Consider the following 19,970-nt stretch of genomic DNA (forward strand, 5'->3'; position numbering starts at 1 on the left):
ATAAGAATTAAGGACATTATGAGGTTACTAAAATGAAGTGAAAAAGAACTGAGAAAAATATAAAGTGATAATTAGCAGGATAACGCTGAGTGTTCTGTGAATTACTAGTTCTGGTTGACCACTCAAAAATTCCTGATAGACATCAGAAGCTAGTCCCTTGAAATAGATTTCTGAATCACCTCCTGAGGAAAAGTTGTTTATTTAAAAGTTCGAAGATTGTATGAAGTGAGAATGATGGCCAAGAGAAAATCTAGAAGTGTGGGTAAGTCAGAGAAAGCTGCTGCAGCTCTTGGTAGTGTCAAGTAGAGCTTTCCGATAACTCAGGAAATCTATCTCTATGTTTGGAATCTTCTCCAGTCAAGATCCCCGTTCTAGTAAAGAAATAGTTGATGTTTGAACCAAGTTTACGAAAGAATAACTAAAAATCCAGCGGACATCTGAGCCAGACATAATGCATAAAATCAGTGAAAATTACCAGAGGACTGGCTTTTGAATTTGTGAAATTCTGGGGTGAAAAACCCTGTAATCCTATTCCGAGTGCTTGCAAACCCTCAGGTGGCACTGTGGGCCTAGCCCAGGGTTGGCATGGCATTGACCAGGTGATTCAGCATTATTCAGCATACAGAGGAATCACTTTCTTAATCCGTGATTTGAGTAGAAAAATATTGGTTAGAATGACCCAAGTGACAAAATATATAGAGAATTAACTCTAATTTATAAAAAATCAAGCCATTCTCCAATTGAAAATGGTCAAAGGATATGAACAGACAATTCTCAGATGAAGAAATTGAAACTATTTCTAGTCATATGAAAAGATGCTCCAAGTCATTATTAATCAGAGAAATGCAAATTAAGACAACTCTAAGATACCACTACACACCTGTCAGATTGGCTAAGATGACAGGAAAAAATAATGATGATTGTTGGAGGGGATGCGGAAAACTGGGACATTGATGCATTGTTGGTGGAGTTGTGAACAATCCAACCATTTTGGAGAGTAGTTTGGAACTATGCTCAAAAGTTATCAAACTGTGCATACCCTTTGATCCAGCAGTGTTACTACTGGGATTATATCCCAAAGAGATTATAAAGAAGGGAAAGGGACCTGTATGTGCACGAATGTTTGTGACAGCCCTTTTTGTAGTGGCTAGAAACTGGAAACTGAATGGATGTCCATCAGTTGGAGAATGGCTGAATAAATTGTGGTATATGAAAATTATGGAATATTACTGTTCTGTAAGAAATGACCAACAGGATGATTTCAGAAAGGCCTGAGAGACTTACACTAACTGATGCTGAGTGAAATGAGCAGGACCAGGAGATCATTATATACTTCTTACAACAATACTAGATGATGACCAGTTCTGATGGATCAGGCCATCCTCAGCAACAGATCAACCAAATCATTTCTAATGGAGCAGTAATGAACTGAACTAGCTATACCCAGAAAAGAACTCTGGAGATGACTAAAACCATTACATTGAATTCCCAATCCCTATAGTTATGCACACCTGCATTTTGATTTCCTTCACAAGCTAATTGTACAATAATTCAGAGTCTGATTCTTTTGTACAGCAAAATAATGTTTTGGTCATGTATACTTATTGTGTATCTAAGTTATATTTTAATATATTTTAACATCTACTGGTCATCCTGACATTTAGGGGAGGGGGTGGGGGGGTAAGAGGTGAAAAATTGGAACAAGAGGTTTGGCAATTGTTAATGCTGTAAAGTTACCTATGTATATATCCTGTAAATAAAAGGCTATTAAATAAAAAAAAAAAAAAAAAAAAAAAGGAAATTACCAGAGGACTGGCTTTTGAATTTGTGAAATTCTGGGGTGAAAAACCCTGTAATCCTATTCCGAGTGCTTGCAAACCCTCAGGTGGCACTGTGGGCCTAGCCCAGGGTTGGCATGGCATTGACCAGGTGATTCAGCATTATTCAGCATACAGAGGAATCACTTTCTTAATCCGTGATTTGAGTAGAAAAATATTGGTTAGAATGACCCAAGTGACAAAATATATAGAGAATTAACTCTAATTTATAAAAAATCAAGCCATTCTCCAATTGAAAAATGGTCAAAGGATATGAACAGACAATTCTCAGATGAAGAAATTGAAACTATTTCTAGTCATATGAAAAGATGCTCCAAGTCATTATTAATCAGAGAAATGCAAATTAAGATAACTCTAAGATACCACTACACACCTGTCAGATTGGCTAAGATGACAGGAAAAAATAATGATGATTGTTGGAGGGGATGCGGGAAAACTGGGACATTGATGCATTGTTGGTGGAGTTGTAACTAATCCAACCATTTTGGAGAGTAGTTTGAACTATGCTCAAAAAGTTATCAAACTGTGCATACCCTTTGATCCAGCAGTGTTACTACTGGGATTATATCCCAAAGAGATTATAAAGAAGGAAAGGGACCTGTATGTGCACGAATGTTTGTGACAGCCCTTTTGTAGTGGTCTAGAAACTGAAACTGAATGGATGTCCATCAGTTGGAGAATGGCTGAATAAATTGTGGTATATGAAAATTATGGAATATTACTGTTCTGTAAGAAATGACCAACAGGATGATTTCAGAAAGGCCTGAGAGACTTAATCTAACTGATGCTGAGTGAAATGAGCAGGACCAGGAGATCATTATATACTTCTAAACAATACTAGATGATGACCAGTTCTGATGGATCAGGCCATCCTCAGCAACGAGATCAACCAAATCATTTCTAATGGAGCAGTAATGAACTGAACTAGCTATACCCAGAAAAAGAACTCTGGGAGATGACTAAAAACCATTACATTGAATTCCCAATCCCTATAGTTATGCACACCTGCATTTTTGATTTCCTTCACAAGCTAATTGTACAATAATTCAGAGTCTGATTCTTTTTGTACAGCAAAATAATGTTTTGGTCATGTATACTTATTGTGTATCTAAGTTATATTTTAATATATTTTAACATCTACTGGTCATCCTGACATTTAGGGGAGGGGGTGGGGGGTAAGAGGTGAAAAATTGGAACAAGAGGTTTGGCAATTGTTAATGCTGTAAAGTTACCTATGTATATATCCTGTAAATAAAAGGCTATTAAATAAAAAAAAAAAAAAAAAAGGAAATTACCAGAGGACTGGCTTTTGAATTTGTGAAATTCTGGGGTGAAAAACCCTGTAATCCTATTCCGAGTGCTTGCAAACCCTCAGGTGGCACTGTGGGCCTAGCCCAGGGTTGGCATGGCATTGACCAGGTGATTCAGCATTATTCAGCATACAGAGGAATCACTTTCTTAATCCGTGATTTGAGTAGAAAAATATTGGTTAGAATGACCCAAGTGACAAAATATATAGAGAATTAACTCTAATTTATAAAAAATCAAGCCATTCTCCAATTGAAAAATGGTCAAAGGATATGAACAGACAATTCTCAGATGAAGAAATTGAAACTATTTCTAGTCATATGAAAAGATGCTCCAAGTCATTATTAATCAGAGAAATGCAAATTAAGATAACTCTAAGATACCACTACACACCTGTCAGATTGGCTAAGATGACAGGAAAAAATAATGATGATTGTTGGAGGGGATGCGGGAAAACTGGGACATTGATGCATTGTTGGTGGAGTTGTGAACGAATCCAACCATTTTGGAGAGTAGTTTGAACTATGCTCAAAAGTTATCAAACTGTGCATACCCTTTGATCCAGCAGTGTTACTACTGGGATTATATCCCAAAGAGATTATAAAGAAGGAAAGGGACCTGTATGTGCACGAATGTTTGTGACAGCCCTTTTGTAGTGGCTAGAAACTGAAACTGAATGGATGTCCATCAGTTGGAGAATGGCTGAATAAATTGTGGTATATGAAAATTATGGAATATTACTGTTCTGTAAGAAATGACCAACAGGATGATTTCAGAAAGGCCTGGAGAGACTTACAACTTAACTGATGCTGAGTGAAATGAGCAGGACCAGGAGATCATTATATACTTCAACAAAATACTAGATGATGACCAGTTCTGATGGATCAGGCCATCCTCAGCAACGAGATCAACCAAATCATTTCTAATGGAGCAGTAATGAACTGAACTAGCTACGCCCAGAGAAAGAACTCTGGGTGATGACTAAAAACCATTACATTGAATTCCCAATCCCTATATTTATGCCCACCTGCATTTTTTATTTCCTTCACAAGCTAATTGTACAATAATTCAGAGTCTGATTCTTTTTGTACAGCAAAATAATGTTTTGATCATGTATGCTTATTGTGTATCTAAGTTATATTTTAATATATTTAACATCTACTGGTCATCCTGCCATTTAGGGGAGGGGGTGGGGGGGGTAAGAGGTGAAAAATTGGAACAAGAGGTTTGGCAATTGTTAATGCTGTAAAGTTACCCATGTATATATCCTGTAAATAAAAGGCTATTAAATAAAAAAAAAAATAGAATTAAAAAAAAAAAAAAAAAGAATGACCCAAGTGAGAGGGTCTATGAGGATGATCTGAGATAAAGCCACAGCTAACAAATGCCATATCAAAGAATAAACGTTTGACTTGTGAGCAGTTAATAGAAAAAAAAAAACACCCCAGAATATTTGAGCAATAAGAACAGCCTAATTCAGAAGGAAGGGGAGGGGGAACTGCATGGTAATAAAAGGGTGGGGGGCGGCTTGGTTGATCTAGCCACAGGATGTAATCACCGATGATAACGTGTTAATGAGGTGTCTATGCCCTTTTATCTCCTGGTAAAGGATGACTACCTCTCTCGCTCTGAGTCAGAAGGGAGCAATGTCATCCAAAGACAAGCCACGCTCCTGTGTGACCCTTAAAAGACACAGTCCAGACAGTCTGAGGCAGTTTTGGCAGAAGGCAGCAGTGGGGAAGAAGGGAGCTCTTCACCTCTCCGAGAGGGAGGGGGGACTGTCTCGCCTCCCTGGTGATTGGCCACGGGTCTAGCAGCAGCCACGCTACTTGTCCAGCTCAAGGCGGCCCATCCAGTAGTCGGAGAGGTAATATAAGGGAATTCAAGGCACAGCTGAGGGAGCAGGGACACACACCAGACAGAGAGGCAGTCACTTGAGACCAGAAGGGACTTTAAGGAGACTGACCTTTGACAGCAGAAAAAGCGAGAGTTATGAGAGTTACCAACTCAAGAGAGAAACAACCCCCACCAACTGAGGGCTGAGCCACAGAGACAAGAGCACTGCAGAAAGAAAAGACCCACGCTCTCATACTGTCTCAGCCAGTGCTCCCTATATGTGTCCTTCATTGCCACTGTGTTTTCGGTTTTTGCTCACTACTCCCACCAATGAAGTATGTATTTATAGTATGTGGCTGGGGGGGAGGGGGATGTTTTTAATTGCTGTTTTTTCTGTGCCATTTTATTGATGCCCTGGTGTTGAGATAATTGTGTCTGATGGCAGACTGGTAATGGGAAGCCCACTGGATAGGCTTATGAGTTATACTTTTAAGAATTTGAGTTATACTCTCAGAATTTGAGGGTAGCAGTGTCCCTTTGGGCACCCACCCCTTCAATGAAAATACAAGTGGGGAGGCAGTCTAGAACAAAATCTTCATGGAAAAATTCAATTTCCAATAATTGCAAAACATCTTCTCATATATGTATTAACATGCTGGAAAAATAAAAGCAGCGAACCTATTTAAAGATGGGACTACAGATGAAATAAACCTTTTTGTCAAGACAAAAGATGGAGAGAACAGAAGTCACAAAAGCAGTAGATGTAGGACAACCGTCAGCACCCACGAGGGGGGAGGAGAATTATCTGTGGTTACAACTGCGGTCTGGAGGGACAGCCATGAACGTACCCAGAAGAGGACGGTCAATATTGGTGTTTGAAAGGCTGAATTTAGTGAATCAATACCCAGAAATGAAGGTACAGGACCAGAGAACAGAGGTCATCCTAGACCCTGAAATCAGTAACATAACATCACATAGTTGCAAAAGACTTCTATCAAGGATAAGAGAACTACTTTGTGTTACATATGTTACACAGGAAGACCATAAATATTCCCAGTGTCCTTGAGGATTCTCATCTGGTTCAGAGAAAGCTGGTGCCTGAGGAAGGAGTACTTATAACCAATCGGTGGTATGAGCCCCACATTTGTGATCAAGAATTGAAGCAAAGTGAGTAAGGAGGAGAATTGAGGAGAAAGTTTGGGTAATAAGAGAATACTGGGGAGATCTGAAATTTGAAATAGAAACTGAACAGAGAGCTGATAACCAGAAAGAAAAGTGAGCTATTTTGGCTAAAGAAGAAATGGGACAGGAAGGTGTAGGGCAGAAACGTACACCTGCACAAGAAAGTAAGATATCCATAATGTAAATATAAAGCAATAGCCAGAGCCCGAAACAAGCCGCTGCTTTTGACAGTTAAAGGAAAAAAAAAAAGGCTCCAACGGAAGGTGCAAATGTTCAAACGGCAGCTCAAAAGTGCTGAAGCCCAGCTTGCTTCTCAGTTAGCCCAGCAAGCTGCTGTGAGTAAAGCAGCCGATGAATAAAGAAATGAGGGCCGAGGAGGACCCCAGTTGGGACAAAAGGGGGAGGGTGGCACTTGGAGGCAGTACCTTTCTGGACCAAAAAAACCCCCCAAACCCTCATTTGTAGAAAACTGCTAGGGAGAAAAGAGAAAAGCCATAAAGTTTAGAAATATTGCTTGTCAGATTTTGCCATTGCCAACAGATAAAGAAAAATCTGGAGCTGTCTAACTTATAACTATTCTAGATGTTTCAGGAGGAGGGGTTCCTTGTGTGGTCAGATGTAGCTCACTGGTGCTACATTGGTACATATAAGGTTGCTCTGTAATTTCTGGTGTGTCTATGAAGCATTAGGCAAGTATTATTATACTTAAACACATAGTGCAATGATGTATTCAGGTATTATGTTCTGCATATATATTAGACTTGCATGTTAAATATTGTTTTGGCCTGTGATATTTTTTATTGTATATAATATTAATTATTATTATTAATTATCCTGACATTTAAAGTTTTCCACAATCTGGACATAACTGACCTTTCCAGACTAATTTCATTCTACTCCACCCACTCCCTGTTGCAGCCAGACTAGATCATGAGCTGGTTTTTCATTCTCATCCTGCCTTTTCCTGTCTCTGAAGTCTCATGCAGGCAGATGCCTGGAATCCACTTCCTCGTCACCTGTTGAGATTCTTCTTTTCCTTGAAAGCCCAGCTCCATGCTATTTCTTCCATGTGAGCACCCCTAATAACACCCTCTCCTCCCCGAGAGGGACTTTTCCCTCCTCTTATTTATTTATTATTTATTACCCAGTGCCCTCTTTTACCCTGATCACATTTTATCTTGCACAATATTTCATTGTGTATGGTTCATTCCTGACTCTTTATTGTAGTGTCATCCCCTCGAGGGTAGTCATTATGCCCTAATCCTCTTACATCTTCTGGGTCTTGCCACATAGTTGGTTCTTAATAATTGATTGCTCAATTGAATTGAATTGAATTAAGTTATCCAACGAATAAACTGACTTAAGATCTCTAAGATGAATATTGCATGCATTTCAACTTCTCCCAAAACATCTCAAGTCATTTTCCCCAAGGGCTTCAAAATATCTGGAAATTTTCTCTCTGTCTCTCTTCTCTCTCTCCCCTCCTCCCTCTCTGCCTCTTCTCTTCTCTCTCCCTCTCTCTCTCTTTCTCCCCTCCCTCTGTCTCTTCTCTTTCATTCTCTCTCTGTCTCTCTTTCTTAATCTGCCGCCCCCCCCCCAAAGACAAATCACTCACGACAGTCCCGCTCATCCTCGCCGTCTCCACAGTTGTCCTGCCCATTACAGCGGAATATACCAGGGATGCATCGATTGGTGTTGGTGCATTTGAACTGGCTGGGCAGACAGACATGGATGTCTGCAGGGGGACATAAAGCCATGGAAAAGAACAGGGTCAAGAAAGAGGAGATCCATTCCCACAGAGGCTAGAGGTAAAAAGAAAAGGACCGGCACTATGGCAGGAAGGATGGGAAGGCTTCCCAGTGGTCAAATGGGGAAAGCAAATAGGAGTCCAGTCTTTGACATTTAGCAGCAATGTGACAGGGCAAGTCGTTTAATTTCTTTGAGCCACTATTTCTTATCTGGAAAATCTTTATAACAATACCCATAGAACATTGTGGGGCTCAAAGGAGATAATTATATAAAGTGGTTTTTATTTCAAGTACTATACACATTTCAGCTACTGAGGAGGAGAGGAGGAAGTCCTGCTTAGAAAAGCTATAGAGGGAATGAAGACCTAAAGTGAAGGATTTTGAAGGGAAAAACATTTTTTAAAAGGGACTCATTCCCTCAGATGGAAGATGTCAGAAATCGGCATAGCGAGTGAGCTGAGGAAGGAGGAGCCGCTGTCTCCTTCCCCAGGTGCACAGAGAATCTCGCCCTGGCCCTCGGGCCAGGACACAGGGGTTCAATTCCCTTACCACAATTGGCTTCATCACTGTTATCCTGACAATCATTGTCACCATCACATATGAAGGCTGGGTTCGTGCAGATACCAGTTGAGCACTGAAATTGCCCTGGCCGGCACTTGAACTCGGCTGCAGGGAAAAGGTGGTTCAATGAGTGTACAGTGTGGGTGCTATCGCTCTCCCCTCCCATCAGCACCCCACAGCTTGCCTCCCCTCCTGCTTCCTAAGTCTCCAGAAGCCCAGGATCTCCAGTTCTCCCCGTTGCTACCTCTTTGCCCGGCACACCACCAGACTGTCCCCCCTCACCCTTCGCTAGTCACTTACGACAATCATGGGGCTCATCAGAATGGTCACCACAATCATCCTCCGTGTCACATTTCCACCAGAAGGGGATGCACTTGTCGTTCTTACACACAAACTAGGGTTTGGGGAAGAAGTTTTGCAGGGGTGGGTTCTGGGGTTAGGAAAAGTTTGAAGTTCTTTTGCGGGGAATGGGGGTATTAATATGGTCAGCTTATGGGGATATTTATGGTGAGAGATGTGAAATGGTTCAGGGGCAGCAGGGTTTGGGAGCAGACAAAACCACGGGGAGTCAGTATAGGTTAAAGGAGGTCAGAGGATGTAGACGGGCCTTTGTGTGAAGGGTTTGCTGGGTGACTCATGAATATAGACAGGGCCCTCACCTGACTGGCTGTACAGTTGGACACACAAGTACGACCATCACCGCCCAGATAGAAGTTGGTGGGACAGGCACATTTGTGGCCCCCGCCGGGAGAAAGCAGACACAAGTTGCTGCAGCCGCCATTGTTCACTTTGCATGGGTGATTAGGGACTGTGAGGAAGCAGAGGGGATGGGAAAGTTCAAAAGCGGGTCAGTCCCATTATCTTTAGAGACTTGTTATTTTTTTTCAAGATTCCTAGACAAAATCTTGAACTCTTTCACATTTGCCCTTCCTCCCCACCTTTAATCTGGACTCTACAGCAACCCCAAACCATTCTGTAACCCAGCAGTTGTCAAGTGTGGTCCAAGGACCCCTGAGGAATCCCAAGGCCTTTTAAACAAATTTATAAGGTCAAAACGATTTTTCTAAAAACTAAGACATTATTTAACTGTTAAAATGCACTTCCTTCCCTCCTCTCTTCTAACTATATATCCATATGAGGTCAGATATATCACAACAGTCTGAATCCAGGAGCGGTCAGGAGAATCCTGATGCCTTCTAGTAAATCAGACATTAAAGGGATATGTAAAAATAATGTAAAACCATACCACTCTTCTCATTGCTTTTTTTGTTTTTGAAATTTTTTTTTGGAAAATGCTATTTATTTTAATGGTTTTATTATTTTAAAATGAATAAGTACTTTGAAATTTTATCAGTTTTAATTTATAATATAAATGTCAATAAATATAACATGCATTTAAAAAAATCTTTTGGGATACACAATAATTTTAAAAAGTTTTAATTTTAAGGGGTCCTGAGACAACAATTTGCTATTTGAGCTATTTGAGAATAGCTGCCCAAAACCTAGCTCTGATCTCACCTTAATTCTCTTTCCTCATATTCCATAATTCTATCTCCACCCTACTCTTATCCCGAGTTCCATTTTAACTCTGCTTTTGAAACCTTAGCCCCAACCTTAGCACCTTTCTAAAAACTTGAGAAATGAAATATTCTTGTTTTTCAAAGTTGAGTTTGGGGATTCCAACTCCAAAGAACTTTGTCAAATGACAAACATATAACAACTGTTGAAATTTATTTACTGTTTTTGGCTGAGGCAATTGGGTTAAGTGACCCAGGGTCACACAGCTAGGAAGTGTTAAGTGTTTGAGGCCAGATTTGAACTTGGGTCCTCCTAACCTCAGGACTGGTGCTCTATCCATTGCACCATCTAGCTGCCGCTATTTAGGTTTGCAAAGTACTGCACATCTATTTTCTCATTTGATATTTCCAATAACATTGTGAGAAGAGAATTATCCCTGATACACAAATAAGGAAACTGAGGCTTAGTGACATTTTAAAGGACTTGCCTATGATCAGAGAGTGATGGATCTGGAGTCAGGATCCATCCTCAGACACTTATTAGCTGTGTGACCCCAAGAAAATCACTTAAACCTGTTTGCCTCAGTTTCCTCATCTGCAAAATGAGCTAGAGAAGGAAGCAACAAACCATTCCAGTATCTTTGCTAATAGAAATCCAAATGGGGTCTCAAAGAATTGTATAAGACTGAAATGACTAACCAAATCAGTTCCAATGGAGCAGTAATGAACTGAAACAGCTACGCCCAGTGAAAGAACTCTGGGAAATGACTAAGAACTATTACATTGATTTCCCAATCCCTATATTTTTGCCCGCCTGCATTTTGGATTTCCTTCACAGGCTAATTGCACAATATTTCAGAGTCCAATTCTTTTTGTACAGCAAAATAACGGTTTGGACATGTATACTTATTATGTATCTAATTTATACTTTAATATATTTAACATCTATTGGTCATCCTGCCATCTAGGGGAGGGGGTGGGGGAAAAGAGGGGAAAAATTGGAACAAAAGGTTTGGCAATTGTCAATGCTGTAAAATTACCCATGCATATAACTTGTAAATAAAAAGCTATTAAAAAAAAAAAAAGACTGAAATGACTAAACAACAATAATGATCAAAGAGCTTATAAATGTCAGAGGCAGAATTTGATCCCAGGTTTTTCCTGACTCAAAGACCAAGGTTTCTTTCACTGCACTACTCTACTGCCTTTCCATCCCACGGCCACAAGTAATCAATCCTCCTTCTATTGTTTCTGACCCCAACTGGCCATTGTGTAAATGCTCTGGCCCAACCTCAGCCTCTCTAAGTGGTGGTGGCTGATGTTTCTTCCCCAAGGCCCGTCACTTTATTTTTGTCATTTTCATCTCATTTTACTCTGTGATGAAATGAGGACAGGAGTGACTATTTCCATCTTACAGATGAAATGACTTGTCTAGGGGGTGTCCATGGGAGGTGCCCCCAGTAGGCATCATAAGTTGGAGAAGCCGAATGAATCTCTGGACATTATTTGGTCCAAAATTCCTATTTGACAGATGAGGATATTGGGGCACAGAGAGGGCAAGAAGGGCATGTCCAAGGTCACAGGGGTAGTCAAATGATCTTGAGTCTCACAACAAGTAGATAAATCAAGTATTATTATTAGCTCCATTTTGCAGATGGGGAAACTGAGGCTCAAAGAGACTCATGCTATCACAGGATTTAGTATTATATAGACCACTAGAAATAGGGTCACATACAGTGTCTAGACCAGGAGTCCTCAAACTATGACCTGCGGGCCAGATACGTACGGCAGCTGAGGACAATTATCCCCCTCACCCAGGGCTATGAAGTTTCTTTATTTAAAGGCCTACAAAACAAAGTTTTTGTTTTTACTATAGTCCGGCCCTCCAACAGTCTGAGGGACAGTGAACTGGCCCCCTATTTAAAAAGTTTGAGGACCCCTGGTCTAGACCATATTTGAACTCAGGCTGTCCGGATTTCAGGGCTGGTGCTCTATCCATTGTGCCACCTAGCTGCCCCTGCCTTGTGAGATTCCTGAGGCTGCTGCATGCTTATGTCTCTTGCCTTTCCTTCTAGATTGTAAGCATCTCGTGGGCAGGACCTCCTGGTATCCCTTTAAGCATCTGGCACAAGCTTGAGCCCACAGCCGATGCTCCATCAACCAACTGTGGAATGGATGGATGGATGACAAGAACTTGGAGGCATCTTAACGGCCAGATGCTGCTGCCTCATAAAATCCCTGCCATGGTTCCTCCTCATGCTAACGCTCTAGTCTCTACTGGTCTTAGACGGGAGCCCCGTGCGCCCCTGCTCCCGTGGAGGGCCCCCTCCTCACCATCGGGTTGGCGCAGGGCGTGGAATACGTGCAGGTCCATGGGCCGATGTAAGGTGCTGATGAGCAGCGTCTTGTTGGCCCCGGTAGTCTTGTGCGCCCGGTTTATGGACTTGGTCTCCCAATCGGTCCAGTATACGAAGTCCTCAAACAAAGTGAGTGCAAAAATGTGGGGGATGTCCTGGCTCAGCACTGGGAGGGAGAGAATGGCACAGGTGAGGAGTCCAAAACACTCCTTCTAACACTTTAGCATAACTCCTCCTCACCCTGCATGGAGCTGGAGAGGAATAAGGTGGGGACTCAAGGATGGAGGTCAATTCTGAGAGCAGGTCAAAGGGACAGTGCCATGGCCTAACTTCTCTCTGACTCTTTGGGTGCCCTTGGAACCCCCTGTGTTACCCACGCTTTGCCACATGCCCCCAAATGATGCCCCCAGGCCCTGACCCACAGATGACACTGACCAATGTGGCGATTGGAGCCATCCAAGCTGGCAAACTCTATGTAGTCCTCACGGGCATCTGCCCAGTAGATTCTCTCAGTGACATAGTCCAGGGTCAGGCCATTGGGCCACGTGATCTTGGTGTCTACAACCACGCTGCGTCCGGAGCCATCCATGCCAATCCTCCCGATCAGCGAGTGGTCACCCCAGTCTGTCCAGTACAGGTACCTGTTCCCAAGCCAGGAGCCGGGAGGTGAGCACTCCGGGGGCCGAGGGCCTAAGGCCTCCCCCAGAGGCGGGGTGCTGAGGAGCTGGGAACGCTGGACTCTTTCATGCTGATTCCAGGAGTGGGCAAACGCAGATGCTGGGGCTGCCCTTATTGTTCCCCTCTACTTACCCATTCTGCACATCCACCACCAGGGCTCTGGGCTCCCGGAGGCCCGAGCTGACCAGCACCGTCCGATAGGCCCCGTTGAGCTTGGATACCTCAATGGTATCTCGGCCTTTGTCACACCAGTACAGGTTTCCTCCTACCCAGTCCACAGCCAGCCCATCTGGGTTACTGAGGCCTGTTCGGTGCAGCACCTGGGGGAAGGAGGAGCGAGAGATGAGATCCCCTAAGAGGGGCCACAGAATGATGACCTTTGGATCCCTTCTCAGAAAAAAAAATTAATTTATAATTTGAGGAAATATTAAATTTCAGTAAGAGATTAGTAGAAATAATAGTAATTTCTTCTGGGCTTCATGTAGCTTAAGGAGTCATTTTCTCATTTTCCTAGTGACCTGCTCCTATCTCGGGGGCAGGGGTCCCACTCACCTGCACGTTGCTCCCATTGATGTTCATTCTTCGGATCATGCTGCCCTGAGTTGTCACATCTGTCCAGTAAATCATTTGTTCTCGGTAATCAAAATCCAGGGCGACTGCATTGTTCAGGCCCTAATGTATGGCAGGACATGAGGACTGGAGCCAGGGCGGGGGCAGGGGACTACGGGTTGGGACAGAGGGGCAGTGAGACAGTAGGGAGAGGAAATTGAGGCTGAAGAGGGAAGGCCCACAGAGAAAGGAGTCCCGCCCCTCCCCCTTCCACCCCAGTTTCTTTGTAACGAAGATCAGCATAGGCCCAGGAGTGGGGAAGTGGTAGGTGGAGAACAGACCTGGGGACCAGACATAGTGCAGGAAAAAAGGGGAGGGGGAAAGGAGGGGGCAGAGGGTCAGGGGTTCTGGTACCTGCTTGAGCAAGGTGTAGTTAGTGCCGTCCAGGTTAAGCTTGCGAAGGTAGTAGCGATTGGCAAAGATCAAGAATGGCTCCTCATCTGGGGGCAGAAGTGGGGAGGGAACTGGTGGTGGTCCGAGGTCCCGCTTCATGGAGTGGCGCGAATAATCCCTTCTTCCTGATCTCTGAACATCTGCCTTCCCAAGGTCTCCCCTCCCCCGGGACCCCCTGGCCTGTTATGGTCCTACAGCTTGTGGGGATTAGTTTCAGAGAGGGATTAAAATAATGGCAAATAGGGCAGCTGTCCATATGATGGGACAAATTATGCTGGAAAATAATGCCTCATTAGAGACGGGTCCTTGTGACTACATCATCTCAGGGGTCCCCATGTTCCCAGGCTACCCCCGGGGGCTCCTGCGGCCCCTGCCCTCTCCCCAGGATGCTGCCCTCACCAGTCACGGCCTTGCAGCTGTGGGCATCGCCCCCTCGGGGGGCGTAGCCCTCCACACACAGACATTTGTAGCTGCCGTGGGTGTTGATACAGCGCTGGCTACAGGGGAAGCTGGTGCTGCACTCGTCCACATCCGCACAAGTCCGACCATCGTCCTTCAGCCGGAATCCTGGGCGGCAGCGGCACTGAGGGGCACAGCGGGCATGGGGCATGGGGCACCAGGGGGCGGGGCTGAGGGGGAGGGGGTGGGTAGGGAGGATGCCTTAGCCCTGGGGAAGAATTGTTCTCTAGTCCGCTGCCCCCCTTGCCACGGAACCTGGCCAGCGTGCAATCCTTCCCAGCACCCACCCCCCTTTTCTGCCCTGGAAAGGAGGGTCTTCTGGTGAAGGCTGGTGCAGGACCCTCACCTTGTAGCCGATTTTCAGATCCTCGCAGTCCTGGCTGCAGCCGCTGAGTTTTCGGCTCAGGCATTCGTTGATGTGGCAGCTCCGTTCATCTGAGCCGTCGCCGCAGTCATTTTGCCCGTTACAGACCAGGGATTCACTCACACAGCGCCCGCTTTCACACAGGAACTGGGAGGACGCATTGCACTTGTGTTCTGGGGAAGGGACACGGGGGGCTTCAGGGAAGCCTGAATGCAGCCTTATCCCCACCAGCTCTTGTTTCCTCGGTGTGTTAGGGGTTTGCAAAGTGCCTTCCTGACCACAGCTTCATGAACTAGGGAGTGTGAGGGCTACTTCCATCTTGGGTCTGGAGAAACCGTGAAGTGATTTGTCCCGGACCCCATGGCTGAGTGTCAGAGCCAGAGTTTCGGACCCTGCTCCTTTCTGCTCCTTGGTTCAGTGCTCGCTCCATGCCCAGCTCCATGGGCTCCAGGAGCCCCAGTGCTGCAGGGCCGGCAGCGCGCTTCACTCGCTCTCTTACCTGGGCTGGTGCAGTGGGGGTTCTTCGGGGCCTCATCGCTCTGATCGTGACAGTCATTCTCCCCATCGCACTCCCACTGGCGGGAGCTCAGGCAGCGCCCATTGGCACAACGGAACTCGGAAGGGCCACACGTGGGGTACTCTGGAAGGTTGGGGAAGAAGGGGGCAGTCAGAGGGTCAGCGAGCTCCCGGGCCGCGGGCCCTCGGCTGGCCAATCACACTCCGGCCCTTACCACACTCTGGCGACTCGTCCGAGCCGTCTGCACAGTCTCTGTCGTGGTCGCAGACAAAGTGTTTGGGGATGCACTGACGGTTCTGACACATGAACTCCCGCTCGTCGCAGGTGCTGTTGTACACTGTGGGAGAAGGGTCAGAGCCCACTCAGGGCCGACGGAGCTGCCCACAGCCCAAGCCCTGTCCCTGCACCTCGTTTATAGCCTCTATGTCTCCAAGAACACATGGACGAGACACCCCAAACCCGGGGTCCCCAGGTCAGCTTCCTCCTCCTCGGCCCATCAGCATTTACTCTTCCCCGTCATCCCTGACCACCCAACCGCTGTGACAGAACAGTCACTGACTCCCTCCAGTCGAGCTCTCCGCTTTGTGAGACGTAGCCTGGGGATCTCAGCATGCCAATTCTGAGGCCCCTGGCCCCTTCCCAGTCACTTACAACATCCGGCCGCAACGCTCTCGTCAGCCCCGTCGGCGCAGTCTTTGTCCCCATCACAGAGCCAGCGGTCAGGAACACAGAAGTGCATCCCCGGGCAAGAGAAGGACGAGGGGCCGCATGTCTTGCCCTCTGCGGGGGAAGGATTAGTCGCTGACAGCCCCCCACATGCACACCCCTTTCCCCTCCACCCGGGGCAGCGTGTTCCCATCCCTCAGAGCTCAGCTCCTACTCCTTTCCCCACCAGGATGGCCATCCCTGCCCAGTGCTGCTCCCAGTCAAAGGGCCCGGCTCCTCCACCCCCCGGTGAGCGCCGAGTAACTCACGGCAGGGAGCAGCTTCGTCCGAGCCATCCCCGCAGTCATCGCTCCCGTCGCAGAGCCACTCCTTGGAGATGCAGCGGTGGTTCTGGCATTCAAACTGGGCCTCTGAGCAGAACTTGTCTGGGGGACAGATGCACAGGGGGAGTGTTGGGGGTGAGTGTGGGCAGAAGGTGATGTCTAGGGAGCACGGTACCCCGGGTGCTCGCTCTCAAAGCCCCTGCGGCCCACCCCAGGAAAAAGAAGAGCCGGAGGTCCGGAGGTCGTGGGAGGAGGGGCCCCATGGTGGGGCCTCCCGGGCTTAGGTGCCTGCCCGTTGGGACAGACGCCAGAACCCCTTACGACTGAGGCCCCCTGCAGTGCCAGGTCCAAGAGTAAGGGTACACGGGTTTTTACGTACTACAGTGAGCCTCATCCTCGCCATGTTCACAGTCATCCTCCTTGTCACACGTCCAGCTCATGGGGATGCAGCGGCCACTGGGGCAGGGGAAGTAATTCAGGGGGCACCTGGGCTTCACACCTAGGGAGCGGAGGCTGAGGATGAGGGGCCCGCTCCCAACATCCAGGGGACCCGTAGGCTGGCACAGGCCCCACCCCCTCGCCGTCACCAGGGCCCTCACCTGGGCAGTCACGCTCGTCACTGTAGTCCCCGCAGTCATTGGCGCCGTCACAAACCCAGCTGGAGGCATAGCACAGGGACGTCCGCTCGCACGGCAGGAACGTCACCCCCTTCACCCCCAGGCGGAAGTAGCTGCTACAGTCAGTGGTGCCTGGGGGTGGGGGTGGGGGAGGGAGAGGGGTGACATCCTGGTCCCTCCCCCACCCCCTGGAAAGACCCCCTTTCCACCCTTACTTGCTGCCCCCCTTTGGGAGACCCGGGTTTGGGGCAGGCCTGGGGAGAAAGATGGGCTGGAGGAACAGGGGGAAGGGGACCATGAAGGAGAATCCAGGGGGTGGGTGGGGGCAGGTGGGGCAGCAGGGAAGGAAGAGCTTTGGAAATCAGGAACAGGAGACACAGGGTGAGATGAGTGGACGGGACAAATCCTCTACTCACTACAATTCATCTCATCTGATGCATCTTCACAGTCCAGGAACTGATTGCAACGGCTAGAATTACTGATGCAGCTCCCATCCCGGCACCGGAACTCATCCACTGCACAGGCAGTCTCTGTAAAGCAGCCCGGCCAGCCTCATCAGCCTGGAAGTCACCCTCTGCAAACTAGCAGGGGTCTGGGGAGGCGGCTTGGAACCCCGAGCTACCCCCCAGGGGCCACAGGGTGAGATAGCAAGCGCACCGAGAGAGCCCTCGGGCTCCAGCCTCAGCCTAAGGACAGTCTAAAAGAACACACTAGTCTGGGAGCCAGAGCTGGAGACCCGTATCACCTCTGACACAGACTGGCCGTGTAACAGTGGTCATTAGCCAAGCAACATTCTCAAACTGCAATTCAGGCAAAATGCATCGATGGAGGGTCTTTGGATGCTTCTTCCCTTCCTCCCAAAACATAACAATTCCCATTTCTACAGTGTTTACAAAGAACTTTTTTCACAACAATCTTGGGAGCTAGACCGGGCAAATATTGTTATTTCTGTTTTATAGATGAGAAAACTAGCAGGCCAAGGGAGTGGGGAAAAGACCAGGGCTTGAGTTAAAGACCGGGGTCAGGTCTGGTTCTGACATTTATTGTGAGCAACCAAAGGCATGGAACCTCTCAGAGCTTCCATTTCCATCTCTATAAAGTGGAGTTACGGTAATATCTATAATATTTCTTCAATTTTCTCCTGTTTCTTTCAAGTTTTAGCTAAAATCCCACCTTCTGCAAGATTTTTCTTGGTCCCCTTTAATGCCTTCCCTATGAAGGGAATTTATCTTGTAAACTTCAGCTTCTTAAATTGTGGGTCATGATCTTTTATGGGTCTCATAATTGAACATGGGGGTCATGAAATTAAGATCTGTTATCATTAAATGATTGATTTGTATACTTATTTTATATACTTGTATAACCGGACTCGCATAAAAATTTCTTGGTCAAAAAGGAATCACAAGTAGAAAAAGTTTAAGAGGCTCCACTGTAAAACATCTTATTTGTACAGATTTGCTTGCATGTTCCACCCATTGGAGTGGAAACTGCTTGAGGGCAGGGATTATTTTTACTTTTTTGTGTGTGTTCTCAGCACTTAGCACAGTGCTTAATAAATGTTCCTGACTTGGCTTGTTGACTTGTACTATCCAGTTCCAAGGCCTTTGAAAGATTTAAGATCTGAGATCAATTCAATAACCAGCCAGGATTGTAGGAGACAGATGATACAGTGTGTTCCCCAACTACTGACCTCAAAGCACATGTATTTATTTTGCTGGCCTACATATATTTGTTACAAGGACTTAATTTTTCTTTCTTTTCTTTTTCCAGTGGTATGAGGACATAAGGAGAAAAAAGAAAATTTTCTTAATTGGAAAATAAATAAAATTTAAAGAAGAATTATTGTAAGGAAAATACTTTATAAACATTAAAAAAGAACTTATAAATTTGAGCGTTCTTATTTATAGAAGCAATGATAATACTAACTTAAAGAAACCCAAAATCAAAGGCTCAAGAGAGTCAGGGGGCCTTGAATCTAACATCTAGGACAAAGGTTCTTAACCTTTTTTATTTCATGAACCTCTTTGGCTGTCTGGTAAAACTTCTGGACTCTTTTGCAGGACAATGTTATTAAATGCAAAAAATCAAATGCAAAGGTTATGAAAGAAATCAGTTATACTGTGAAATAGAGTTATCAAAATTAAAAAAAAAATAGCTCCTGTATTCTAGACTAACAAGCCCTGGGCTAGAAGGCTAGGGGATGCAGGTGAACCTTTCACTCAGGGGGATGGGGAAGGGAGATTCCAGTACTCACTGTTACATGGAATTTCATCTGAGCCATCACCACAGTCATCTGCCCCATTGCACCAGAGAGTGTTGGGCACACAGCGCCCATTGTTACACTGACGGAAAGTCTTCTTACAGCGGCGTGTGTCTGGCGAAGGAGAAGGTCAGAGTAAGTGGAAGATGCTCCTGGCGAGCTCACGATTACTCACTTACTGGGCAGGTGAGTCCTGGGGGCCTGTTCTGTGCTAGAGATGGCTAGGGGTACAGTAAGAGCACATCATGACTCCCGACCCCCAGTAGCTTATCCTGCTAAGCTTGCTCCTATGTCATTCTGCCTGAATTTTGGGTTAGGATGTGGCGTCACCTCAGGCTCTGTTCTGACATCCCCCCCAGTACTCCCCACACATCCAGGGCTGCAGCATAAAAGCCTGGGACCAGTGGTGTGGTCCTAGCTGTGTATAAAGCAGAGGGGACAGGCATCTAAGGGGCGAGGCTCTTACTGCAGTAGGATGGCTTCTCGTCCGACTTGTCCTTGCAGTGGGAAGTGCCATCGCAAGTCAGGCTGAAGCTGATGCATTCGCCGTTGGCGCACTCAAATTCATCTTGTGTCCGACAGGTGGAGTTCATGGCTGGTAATTGAGTTTATCAATAGGAAGGACAAAGAGGATTCAGGATCCAGGGTAAGACTCCCTGGTCCATGTCCCTGAGTACTAAGTTCTACTGGCCCTTGCTGAGGAGAGACGGTCAGCTTTACTAGCTGCATGACCTTAA

At 46.0% G+C, this 19,970-nt stretch overlaps 1 protein-coding gene across 1 annotated transcript in view; it reads right to left on the minus strand.

Moving 5' to 3' along the window:
- LRP1 (LDL receptor related protein 1) overlaps positions 1–19,970 on the minus strand; it is a 107,574-nt gene that overhangs the window by 15,972 nt on the left and 71,632 nt on the right. The window contains exons 46-65 of the mRNA XM_031941122.1: positions 19,700–19,828; positions 19,228–19,347; positions 17,390–17,503; positions 16,956–17,105; positions 16,736–16,855; positions 16,342–16,458; positions 16,019–16,147; positions 15,582–15,704; positions 15,350–15,490; positions 14,833–15,023; positions 14,427–14,610; positions 13,989–14,074; positions 13,578–13,697; positions 13,158–13,345; positions 12,783–12,988; positions 12,325–12,513; positions 9,133–9,281; positions 8,774–8,867; positions 8,462–8,578; positions 7,780–7,899 (exon numbers count right to left, since the gene is read on the minus strand). Coding sequence (XP_031796982.1) covers positions 7,780–7,899; positions 8,462–8,578; positions 8,774–8,867; positions 9,133–9,281; positions 12,325–12,513; positions 12,783–12,988; positions 13,158–13,345; positions 13,578–13,697; positions 13,989–14,074; positions 14,427–14,610; positions 14,833–15,023; positions 15,350–15,490; positions 15,582–15,704; positions 16,019–16,147; positions 16,342–16,458; positions 16,736–16,855; positions 16,956–17,105; positions 17,390–17,503; positions 19,228–19,347; positions 19,700–19,828 — 2,787 coding nt within the window. The remainder of the gene's footprint in view (positions 1–7,779; positions 7,900–8,461; positions 8,579–8,773; positions 8,868–9,132; positions 9,282–12,324; positions 12,514–12,782; positions 12,989–13,157; positions 13,346–13,577; positions 13,698–13,988; positions 14,075–14,426; positions 14,611–14,832; positions 15,024–15,349; positions 15,491–15,581; positions 15,705–16,018; positions 16,148–16,341; positions 16,459–16,735; positions 16,856–16,955; positions 17,106–17,389; positions 17,504–19,227; positions 19,348–19,699; positions 19,829–19,970) is intronic.

This window comes from Sarcophilus harrisii, chromosome 5 (assembly GCF_902635505.1).
Source record: "Sarcophilus harrisii chromosome 5, mSarHar1.11, whole genome shotgun sequence".
Taxonomy (NCBI): domain Eukaryota; kingdom Metazoa; phylum Chordata; class Mammalia; order Dasyuromorphia; family Dasyuridae; genus Sarcophilus; species Sarcophilus harrisii.